The 12963-nt window shown below is 36.9% G+C and overlaps 1 protein-coding gene across 1 annotated transcript in view; it reads right to left on the bottom strand.

Moving 5' to 3' along the window:
- Positions 1-802: 802 nt before the first annotated feature.
- Positions 803-12963, bottom strand: part of LOC140151539 (uncharacterized) — a 47346-nt gene continuing 35185 nt past the window's right edge. Inside the window, exon 7 of the mRNA XM_072173914.1 lies at positions 803-3306. Within this exon, the coding sequence (XP_072030015.1) occupies positions 3047-3306 (260 nt within the window). The 3' untranslated portion in view covers positions 803-3046. The remainder of the gene's footprint in view (positions 3307-12963) is intronic.

Raw genomic sequence — 12963 nt, 5'->3', positions numbered from 1 at the left:
GAACACAAGATTTATCATTGAAGATACTGTTGTTTCTTCCTAAATGTTATGGCGCTAGTTTCTTTCTATTTTTCAATCATTTAAATATATCGCTCCGCGGTCTTTCTCTCATCAATCACGCTCGCCTACGACCTTGTGTAGTCGATAGCCAGTTATAGAAGGAGACAGACCGCAAGCGTACTCAATCCGTAATCTATATACTTTGTTGATTTGATGATGCGGAATTAAAGATTATTGTGAAGTTATATTTTGAGCTATTTTGTTATCCGTCTATTTCTGTTCGGGTATTCTGCGAGTCTTTCCCCGTGAAACTTTGAGATCCATTGGCCATGTATCTGGTATGATTTATAAAACCAAATAAATGGCAAGTGGATTTCGTATAAGTTTAGCTCCATATCACTAATAAATGAATTAGAATGAAAAACGTGTTATATGTATGCATGTTAAAGCAAATTTAGAAAAGCGCAACGTTTATTTATGCATGAAATTTCAAACATGACTAAATGATTTCTCACTAAACCATAAAACATGAACGTGAACATTAAACCATGAATATCTTAACTTAGGTTCTTTTGATAAAAAAACACAAACAAATATAGAAACTTCTATTTGATTAATTTGTTCAAGTGAAAGAGGTGTGAAACAAGAGAATTGATGATGTCGTTTTTGGATTATACCAAAATGTCTTAGGGGGACCTTACTTTTTTGGAATCTTTTATATCTTATTTGCTTTATTGCACTCTTTCTTACTCACTCTGATAATGAATGACGCAGAGACACATTATATATGCTTTGCAAGTGCTTGTGCTGTAATTTTGTGAACTTTATTGGTGCTATTTGGTGCGAAGATTCAACAGGACTAGCCTACATAGATTTACAATAACGTTGAAAATGGATATTAAATTATCAGTTGAAAGATTTTCGATGAGATATAATTGATATTGATGCTGATAATCCCACCCACACATCCACAATAACAAAAACCTTCACAAAAAGTAACGCTGCCTATAGCTTCAAAACTAGTAGTAGTAGGGTAAGTGTAGGTAATTGGAGACCGCAGGGAATAGGAGACCAGTAAGCTAAAACCAGACCTCACTGGCTGCACTGGGCTGCAATGTTGCTGTACCGTCATCTATAGTTTGTAACAACACTCTTGTTACATTTGCAATGCATCGGAGCTAGAAGTCGTCATTTATTGGAGAGAACTTTCTGATAATGTACCAAGGGGTGAAATAGTCATCCTAGAATTTTTCTCTGATGTAAAAACACATGTTTCAAGGAATGTTGGGATGTGTTCACCTAATGAAGGGGTGGTCTGTAAAGGCAGTTTTAATAGGAATTCAGTTATGGAAGTGGGCTAGCCACCACAAAACAATAAATGGTCATTGTAGTGGTATATGGGTGATACAATGCTACAATAAACAATGTCAGATCTGTAATGTGCAGGTAATTGGCGACACAAATATGGTGGCTGTTTGTAATGAATGTCAGTTGTGCTCAGGATAGTCAATGCTGCTGGTCGCTTTACAGGAACTTCTACTCTATATTTGGTAACAAAATGGTGACCATAAATTATTGATGAGATCAAAGGTCAAAGGTCTCTTATTAGGGCCTATACCTACACGTGTAGGTAATGAATGACCTTTGATGATTACGTCATTAATCCTCGTTATCTGATTAATTGTCTGTTTCAGCTGCTAAAATACTTGGTGTCCATGTAAGTTATGATCTGAAACTTTTAAATTCAATTCGGGTTTATTCTTCTTTAAACTACTGGCTAATGTTTAAACGATATTGGACAAATGGATATAGGGTATCAAAATCCATATAAATAAACTATCCTTCTTCCTATGTGAAAATATTGTAAATACGATTAATAGTTCTGAAGCTACAGGCGTATTTATAACGGCTGCATTACTTTTTGTTGCTTTTTGTGAAGGCTTTAGAGTTAAGCTTCAATATACGGTACAGTTTGATCCTCGTTCTATACAAGAACACATAAAGTTAAGCATTAGAAAAGCTATAATTATTTTTTAGGAAAATTAGATCATATTATGACTGATTGATTTCATATTGCTTGTAATAAAACAAAATGTACGAAAAAAAATATCTTTGAAAAATTGTGTGAATCATTTTTTGTTTGAATCTGTTTTTTCTTTTCTTTTCTTTTCTGGATTTCACCTGTAATTTGCTAGTGGATCAACGTCTTGGCACAATGCCTGTGCGTAGCGCATTCAATCATTGCGCTTAACTTGGAAAAATAATTGCAGTAAATTTTCTCCAAAACGAAATGCGTGTGATCTACAAGAAACAGACCTGTCATTGAAGTTTTTGTGATGCACAATACAATAATGTTAATTTATACCTGCTTGTTTTATACTGATTAATTTTGTTAGGATTATGATGTTTTCTGAAAAAGCATGCAATAAATTGATACCCCTCCCCCTCCCCCGAAGAAAATATCTTGAGACCATGGAAAGGGGCACTTCCATGGATACGAGCATGCGACACTCGAGGGAGGGGCCGAAATATTGTGAGACAGAGATACACAAAGGTGGACCAGTCTTTCATGTCTTTGGGTGAAAGTGTTCTTGTCAAAAGTGATGCCTTGTTAAAGAGGAAGCCCGCCAGAGCAGTTCTTCTGGGGTGAACTAAACCTGCCTGGTTATCAAATTAATAAGTCAAGGCTATCTTTGAATTTGACAGATGCTAATTGGTGCAATAACATCAAAAGATCAACTAGCACCTGTGTGTTATTACTCAAGTTTGACATATAAATGGCAGGTATAAGTTTGAGAGTGCAGGTGACAGAGCGAAATGTATGCTACAATGTAATATGGATTCTTCTTAAGACGGGGAGGGATGGAAGGGGCCATTATATATCCTTATACTGAATGTTGAAGGGATGGAAGGGGCAATTATATAACCTTATACTGAATACTGAATGTTGAAGTGCCACTTATCCAGGAAACATACCACCACCGGTCGGATTCATTATTATCGGCCTACTCTTTTAATTTAAAACTTATATACGTGTCAATGAACATTAGTCATCTTTATTAACAGGACGAATCTTCATCTCAGTACGCTTGATAGAATATCTCGTCACCGAAAAATCTCGCCAAATAATCCCACGATTGAGGGGACCTGCACCCGTCATATACTCGTAATTCAAATCCGATTCAGTGCAAGATTGACCGTACCACCACGCACTTCTTTTTGCAGCACAATTACTGGACGCTTCAACATCATTGTCGATGTCCTTCGTAGAAAATGCTCGGTTGTTCTCAAACGCCAAGAAGGTACCTAATAAATATATACAACCAAATCAATACTGAGAGGTTATCCGTGTTCTATAAGCTGTATAAGAGATATGTATACTAGAACAACACAAATCCACCCTCTCCGTGCGTCTATTGAGCATGTGGAATCCAAAAACCACCCAAGTCCAGTACTTGGGTGGTTTTTGCACAAATAATAGTGCCCTCGCAAACAGGGCAAGACGGCTGACGTGCTAAATTGAGGTGATAGCCGGGGGTGATAGTAACAGTGATGACGAAATAAGTGGTAATAAAGCAGAAATGAAGCTGAATGGGCACAAAACAAGAAAATAAGACTGAGAGCAAAGGGTAGAGAATACACTATGTGATTCAAAAAACAACCCAAGTCCGGCATACAAAATGACCCCCACGAAGTCCCCGATGGTTTTTTCACCCAATACAACAAACATATTGGTATCGCTATGAGTTTGTAAAATATTGGACTCGACTACGCCTCGTCCAATTTTTTTTTAAACTCATAGCTCGACCAATAATTTTGTAGTATTGGGTTCAAACCATCCAATTTTATATCAAACTTGGCCACAAGAAGCTTAATATAATATAAGTTACACACAGATTAGGGCCAAAGGTCATACAGGGGTTATTAGAGATTATTTTGCGAAAATCTTTCAAAATGCTACTCCTCCTTTAAATTACATGCTATGGTTTGGTGGTCTTGACCAAAAAAACTTGACCACCAAACTCTACTGCCATTACATAATGGGGAATAGAAGCCCATTTCCAAGCTTTCCCATAATGCATTTTGAAAATTACGGTAAATTACATTTAATCTTATGTGTCCGGCTATGCGCTTTGGCGCTTCGCCATGCTTTGGCGTATCGGCTCGCACAGTGGTAGGCGCACACCACTAAATAACCGTCCCATTGAAATACGTGTAAAAACACCGGTTTTCTTTGCTCATTTTGAGGCCTTTTTGGCGCGTTTCATTTTATTTTATGATAACCAGTCGATTGCAAATCGATGAAAGTTTAACATATGTTTCAATGTATGGGGTGCCTTCCACCTCGTTTTCCCGCTACGAGGCTGTGAACAGCGCCCTCATTGTTTTTGACATGCTCTAAAGACTGCAAACCCGTTTCTGCCGTTTTTTAATTCGCGGACCTATTTTCTCGATAATTATAAAAATGAGACTTTTTTGTGGACTCAAATTCATGTATAGGCTTTAAACTTTCATTTAAGCTCTAATTCGCAACTCTCTCGGATTTATTAGTCTAAAGACCAGCCCAAAATATCTCAAAAAGTTTTTGTATTTTACCGGAACTCATTAGGGTTACACAAATGGCGCATTGATTTAGTGGTGTCCCCTTCAAGGGTAACTGATGTTCATAAAATCGAATTTTGTTATATTTTTCTTGAAATATAAAATGTTTTGAGTAAAACACTCAAGGTTTGAGTGCTCTGTGACATCCACATCTAGAGAAATGTCCTATCAAAGTTACATGGTCAATTCCAAAAATGCGCAAATTTTCAACATTTTGACCATTATGCTTATTTCCCTAGATTTGCATTAAATACCCATTCTCAACATATAGTTTTTGACCGTTTATCTGCTAAAAACCGTTTTCAAATGAAAAGAAATTACGTTTAATAATTACAAAGGTCTATATATTAATGATTTTGCAACAATCACTCCCCCTCCTAATAAAACAATTAAGATTTGGGACGTTTAAGAACTTGTGCCGATTTGTCACCTTAAGACAATATTGCTCCAAATCTAAAAAATCTATTTAAATCGAAAAAACTGCAATTTATTCAAAAGCCGGCCAACTTCAATTTTGGCTGAATCTCTCAGGAGCACGATTTTATTTTACGCCTAGGCCCTTCGAAGGGTAACTGATGTTCATAAAATCGAATTTCGTTATATTTTTCTTGAAATATAAAATGTTTTGAGTAAAACACTTAAGGTTTGAATGCTCTGTGACATCCACATCTAGAGAAATGTCCTATCAAAGTTACATGGTCAATTCCAAAAATGCGCAAATTTTCAACATCTTGACCATTATGCTTATTTCCCTAGATTTGCATTAAATACCCATTGTCCTGGGACTCAAAAATTAAAGACACAACAGTGGGGAGTTCTTGTTGACGGTTGCTTGTTAATGTATCAACCTTTTATTTTATATCACGTACCGATAAATTGGTAATATTGCCTTATTAAAAGGCATGGTGGAAAAATGCCGATCTTCTATGATCGTTTTAGTAATTTAACCACTTCTAGGTTCCATGGGGAAAGTGACCCTTGACCCGGACAAGACCATAATCCGCAGCAATTTAAGAGCACATTATTCCCTATGGTAAATGCCCCACAGCCAAACATGAACATAATTTGCGCTACTTAAGGACACACGGTACCCTTGCCGAATTATTAATTTATAATTATATACGATTCTTTGGAGAATGACCCCTTGACCCGGACATGACCATAATCCGCGGTAATTGAAGGGCACAAGTTACTCCATATTTTAACATCGGCTATTGAACTTTTAAATTTAGAATATGCAATGAGTTCAATGTATTTGATCAGATAATTATTAAATTATCTACGATTCCTTGGAAAGTGACCCCTTGACCCGGACAAGACCATAATCCGCGGCAATTTAAGGGCACAAGTTATTTTAATATCAGTTATTGAACTTTTATCTTAGAAGATAAAAGTTAAATGTATTTGATCACAGATATTTTCTTATTGTGGAAATATTTAATTTCATATATAAATTGGTTTTGATAATTTTTGACTTTCCGTTACAATACTTTTTCTGTAATAACCAAAATTGGAAAGAAAAACCGCCTTTTAGGGCACATATTATTCCATACGGTAAAATACCATAACTGACTTATGACTCCTTAGAGAATGACCCATAGACCCGGACATGACCATAATCCGCGGTAATTTTTAAGGGCACAAGTTAATTCTCATTTGAAAATTAGTTATTGAACTTTTCTTTGTTATATCAAAATGTGAAAATATCAAAATGTTTATAATTTGTCATAAAAATTTGCATTATATCAACATTTGAAAATGACTTGATATCCGAAAGACATTCTTCGTAAATTCTCATTTGCCCATCAGTTATTGAAATTTTATCTCAGAAGATAAAGTTAAATATATTTGATCACAGATAGTTTCTTGTGGAATTATTTACTTTCATATATAAATTGGTTTTGATAATTTTTGACTTCCCGTTGCAATTATCTTTTTATAATAACCACAACTGAAAAGAACTGATCCTAACTTGACATAATGGACATGACATATTTTATGCAGACTTCTTTATTCGGGTGGGAAGGGCGGGTTTTTTACTATCACGATGACCCGCACGTCTTAATAGATTGATACCAAAACAAGCAGTGTCTCGTCCAAGCAAGCCTACCCACGCCCGGTTTTGCTGTGCACGACTGCGCAAACTCATTGCCTAGCTTAGAGCCCCGAGAATAAAGAAAATGCAAATCCAGTAACGATTTCTATCAAATGGATTACCGTCTATGATACAAAGGGCTCGAGCTCAGCTCATCAATACAGGCCCCTCCAAGGACAAACCCAGTCAACCCGCGCACGCTGGCCTGGGCATCGATGAAAAGTTTTTTCACCAATGACAAATTTGGTTTTTATTTATTGCGTTGCAAATAAAAACTGCATTCTCAACATATAGTTTTTGACCGTTTATCTGCTAAAAACCGCTTTAAAATGAAAAGAAATTACGTTTAATAATTACAAAGGTCTATATATTAATGATTTTGCAACAATCACCCCCCTAATAAAATAATTAAGATTTGGGACGTTTAAGGACTTGTGCCCATTTGTCACCTTAAGATAATATTGCTCCAAATCTAAAAAATCTTAGTTTTCTCACAATTTTTGACAGTTTCTTTAACTTTGAAGGCCTCTGAGAGAAAAAAAAATTATCGCGACTTGCATCTAAAATGCATTAAATATATTCATTAACATAACAAGTATCTATTTAAATCGAAAAAACTGCAATTCAATCAACAGCCAACTTCAATTTTGGCTGAATCTCTCAGGAGCACGATTTTACGCCTAGGCCCTTCGAAGGGTAACTGATGTTCATAAAATCGAATTTTGTTATATTTTGCTTGAAATATAAAATGTTTTGAGTAAAACACTCAAGGTTTGAGTGCTCTGTGACATCCACATCTAGAGAAATGTCCTATCAAAGTTACATGGTCAATTCCAAAAATGCGCAAATTTTCAACATTTTGACCATTATGCTTATTTCCCTAGATTTGCATTAAATACCCATTCTCAACATATAGTTTTTGACCGTTTATCTGCTAAAAACCGCTTTAAAATGAAAAGAAATTACGTTTAATAATTACAAAGGTCTATATATTAATGTTTTGTAACAATCACTCCCTCCCTAATAAAACAATTAAGATTTGGGACGTTTAAGGACTTGTGCCGATTTGTCACCTTAAGATTGCTCCAAATCTAAAAAATCATAGTTTTCTCACAATTTTTGACAGTTTCTTTAACTTTGAAGGCCTCTGAGAGAATAAATTTTAGCGCGACTTGCATCTAAAATGCATTAAATATATTCATTAACATAACAAATATCTATTTAAATCGAAAAAACTGCAATTTAATCAAAAGCCAACTTCAATTTTGGCTGAATCTCTCAGGAGCACGATTTTACGCCTAGGCCCTTCGAAGGGTAACTGATGTTCATAAAATCGAATTTTGTTATATTTTTCTTGAAATATAAAATGTTTTGATTAAAACACTCAAGGTTAGAGTGCTCTGTGACATCCACATGTAGAGAAATGTCCTATCAAAGTTACATGGTCAATTCTAAAAATGCGCAAATTTTCAAAATTTTGACCATTATGCTTATTTCCCTAGATTTGCATTAAATACCCATTCTCAACATATAGTTTTTGACCGTTTATCTGCTAAAAACCGCTTTAAAATGAAAAGAAATTACGTTTAATAATTACAAAGGTCTATATATTAATGATTTTGCAACAATCACCCCCCTAATAAAACAGTTAAGATTTGGGACGTTTAAGGACTTGTGCCGATTTGTCACCTTAAGACAATATTGGTCCAAATCTAAAAAATCTTAGTTTTCTCACAATTTTTGACAGTTTCTTTAACTTTGAAGGCCTCTGAGAGAATAAATTTTAGCGCGACTTGCATCTAAAATGCATTAAATATATTCATTAACATAACAAATATCTATTTAAATCGAAAAAACTGCAATTTAATCAAAAGCCAACTTAAATTTTGGCTGAATCTCTCAGGAGCACGATTTTACGCGTAGGCCCTTCGAAGGGCGCACACCACTAAATAACCGTCCCATTGAAATATGTGTAAAAACACCGGTTTCTTTGCTCATATTGAGGCCCTTTTGGCGCGTTTCATTTTATTTTATGATAACCAGTCGATTGCAAATCGATGAAAGTTTAACATATGTTTCAATGTATGGGGTGCCTTCCACCTCGTTTTCCCGCTACGAGGCTGTGAACAGCGCCCTCATTGTTTTTGACATGCTCTAAAGACTGCAAACCCGTTTCTGCCGTTTTTTAATTCGCGGACCTATTTTCTCGATAATTATAAAAATGAGACTTTTTTGTGGACTCAAATTCATGTATAGGCTTTAAACTTTCATTTAAGCTATAATTCGCAACTCTCTCGGATTTATTAGTCTAAAGACCAGCCCAAAATATCTCAAAAAGTTTTTGTATTTTACCGGAACTCATTAGGGTTACACAAATGGCGCATTGATTTAGTGGTGTGCCCTCTGGTACGCACGTGCTTGCGCAAGAGTTTATAGGTACGCACGCACATGCACCACCCCTCCCCGTCATTGTATACGGGGAATGCTGATGTCCAATTTTGATGCTTTCCCATAATTCAATGTTGGAATAATGTTAAATCATATTTAATCTAATGTAAGTCTGTTGTGGATTAGCACTATAATTATTAGCTTATTCACAATGCGGTAAATGCTAGGCCTATATGAAGTTGCACTGATGGTGCAATAATGGTGAATACAAGCAAGGGGGTGACACTAGATTCACGGTTGTTCTATTATCAACGCAAACCTATGACATATCCCGCTGGCTTGCTACTTAGAAAATGAGGCCAGTTATCGATCGGTTATGAATAATTAATTTCGATCCCTTGATCATGTTAATTAGGGTTGGCAAATAACGACGACGATAGTTTTGCGAACTCTGCCTGTTGAATGCGAGTAGCAAGCTTAAAGAGCGCCAGCTAGCAGAGCGAGAGCAATCCGGTGATGGCGTACTAGTATTTCCCATCAGGCACCAATGATTTGTTTTTACAGAAAGTCTACTAATTTGATAATGGAATAACCTTTCGCAATAGTAATGTCGAAATTAGAAATTGGTGTCAATAATACCTAATACGACGGTAGTGTATCACTTGAATTTGATACGATATCCAGCCAGCGATTTAGCGATAAAAACCTTTGACCACTGACCTGACCTACCGTCACGTGAAGCGCCATATTCGTTTGTTTTTATTTCCTCGTGTGATAATAAATATCATTCAAACTATAGTTGTCGGCCGTAAACGTAGTTTATTACTGGCCAAAGAAGTTTATTTTTAAAAACAAGTAAATAATCATTACTCACCGTTCTATTTGATCTTGTGGATTTCTAAACAAGTAATAAATTGAAACGCCGCTACCGGATTGCTCTCAGGTAGTAAAGCGGGCGCACTTTCAAGCTTTGAAGCTTGCTGTTCACTACCGGTAGTAATATTAATTAATAATAATAATAATAATAATAAGCCGCACTTATTAAGCGCCTTTAACCCAACAGGGTCTCAAGGCGCTTTACAAACCATGAAAAATACAATCTTAAAACTACAAATTACTACTGGTACTTAAAATACAGTCTTAAAAACTACACAAAAATAATTTCAAAGAAACAGAAATACTGGAGGGACTGATTTCGCCAGACCGCAGCGCCAACGCAGAAAAAAGAAAGTGCATCACGGAATGGCGGTAACCCTCGCTCCAGCATCCCTATACATATTACATATTACATACAAGCAATGAGGAATAATCAAATAACTAGTGAGATGCATGCATATTAAAACATATTAAATTTAGACACGTACACAGAACCAGCTGTGAAACACTAAGTAAATATTGTCAAATTGCACGGAAGCGATGACACACAAAAATTGATATAAAAGATGCCAAACATATATACAAAGGCAATCATTGATTAAAAAGAAAGGTTTTCAGTTTTGTTTTAAAAACGTCAATTGATGAGGCAAGCCTGACATGCTGAGGTAAATTGTTCCATTCTCTATGAGCGGCTTCCATGAAGGATCGCTGTGCATAGGCGGTGCGCGGACGACGAGTAGGAGGTTTGATAAGGTTCTGTGATGATGAACGAAGTGAACGGGATGGAGCATACGGCGTGATGAGTTCTGATAAGTACGGCGGAGCAAGTCCATTAAGGGCCTTGAATGTGAGTAGGTTGATCTTGAATGCGATCCTTTGGCGAATGGAAAGCCAGTGGAGTCCGCGCATAATTTCAGAGATGCTGTCATACTTCTTTGTACGCGTTACCAATCTTGCCGCAGTATTCTGGATCCTTTGAAGTTTCATGATCTCACAGTCAGGCAGTCCGTAGAGAAGCGAGTTACAATTATCCAAGCGCGAGGTGACATATGCGTGAACCAGTTTTTCGGTGGTGACTTGATCAAGATAATGTCTGATTCTCCCAATGCTTCTGATGGCATGAGTGGCATTGCGACAAACGTTATTCACATGTTCTGTCATACAGAGTTTGTTATCTAAGATAACGCCAAGATTGCGAGCTGAAGAAGTAGGTTTGACACCAGATATTGCTGTTGTCTTCTTGTTCCGCGACGTAAAGTGAACGATTTCGGTTTTGCTATCGTTTAACTGGAGCTTGTTACGAATGGTCCATGATTTTATATCAACAAGACACTGTTCAAGTTTAGCTATACAAACATCTCTGTCCGAAGGTTTCATAGAGATATGCAATTGGGTATCATCTGCATATGTCATACACTGGATTCCATTGGCGGAAGCAACATCTTCAATCGGTGCACTATACAAAGTAAAAATAACGGGTCCCGCAACCGACCCCTGGGGTACGCCACAATCCAATGGGAGCGGATCAGAGACGACGGAATCAATGGCAACGGCTTGCTTGCGATTGCTAAGATACGATGCAAACCAGTCTAGTGCTCTGTCACCGATTCCGTATCGGTCCTCGAGGCGCGCAATCAACACATGATGGTCTATAGTGTCGAATGCGGCCGAGAAGTCGAGCAGAACCAGAACTGCCTCATCACCCTTATCTATAGTCTGAAGAATATCATTGCAGACACGGAGAAGTGCGGTTTCTGTGCTACAGCCTTCCCGGTAGGCAGATTGTTTGTTGCCTTGAAGTCCATTATCTTTCAAGTAAGCTTGAAGCTGTCTCACAGCGACGCGTTCGACCAGCTTTGATTCAAACCGGAGATTTGATATTGGACGAAAGTTTGTCATGTCCTCGCAATCGAGAGAAGGCTTCTTGATAAGAGGCTTGACGCGAGCCACCTTATAGGTGTCCGGGAAGTAAGCAGTTGAAAGAGATTTATTGACGATCTTTGTAATGGCAGGCAGAAGATCATCAACCAAGAGCATGAATAGCGACATTGGCAGCGGATCGAGGGTGCAGGATGCTTTGGACGACTGCATCACAATTTCGCGGACATAATCCTCGGAAACTTCCTGGAATTGCAAGAGAGAGCAATCACACTCACTTGTCAGCCACATTAAGGTTATACACAATTTTGCCATTTTCAGAAGCAAAATGGGATGCACGTAGCCCCCTTTAAACTTATCTATTTCTGGAAATAAATATCGGAGAGAGAAAACGCAAACTACGTCTAAAAGCTGAAAGTGTAAGGGTCATTATTATGCTTGAATTTTCCACTTGGCTCAAAATGAAATGTACTTTTCAAACATTTCAAATTTTTTTCAATATCCGGAGCATCAAGATTTTTGGGAACACGGCCATAATTTCTCATTGGAAGTGGCGATTTTGTTGGGAACTTCGACGCACATTACAAACAAGTCAATAAAAGAATGTGCATATTCATTCTTGATATTGGTTGTCTCGATTTTTTATGTAAGCTTAAAATGTTGGCCGAATTTGAAGTAAAATGGCCTCCACTTGTATGTCGTTTTGTAACCAGTAATAATAATTCCGTGCAAGATTTCATAGACAAAATTCTGACCTACATTATTTCTATAAACCCTCTTCTGCATGCAGGTGCTATTTAAATTTTCATTTCGATAGCAGAAAATTGAGATATTTGCTATTTTTCCGACTCGCTGCTGCCAAATTGTCTAGTTTCGCGATAAAAGATACAGCGAAATCAATTTTTTTTCGAACCATTTCACCTCGTTTCGGCTTGTGCTTTGAAGTACACACTTCAAAATTGATATAGTGATTCTATATTTCAAGCTGCGTCATACTGTGTTTTTCTTACCTCTGATTGTCGCTGCTCAAGGCCAAAATTCGAAATTTTTTGGACAGAAGTGACACTCTCATTTCTTTTTAAAACACATGTTTACGTACGACATTGTTACGACGGGCTGTATTT

This window comes from Amphiura filiformis, chromosome 4, assembly GCF_039555335.1.
Source record: "Amphiura filiformis chromosome 4, Afil_fr2py, whole genome shotgun sequence".
Lineage (NCBI taxonomy): Eukaryota > Metazoa > Echinodermata > Ophiuroidea > Amphilepidida > Amphiuridae > Amphiura > Amphiura filiformis.
Note: the sequence above shows the minus strand (reverse complement) of the source record. Positions and strands in the feature narration are given on the sequence as shown.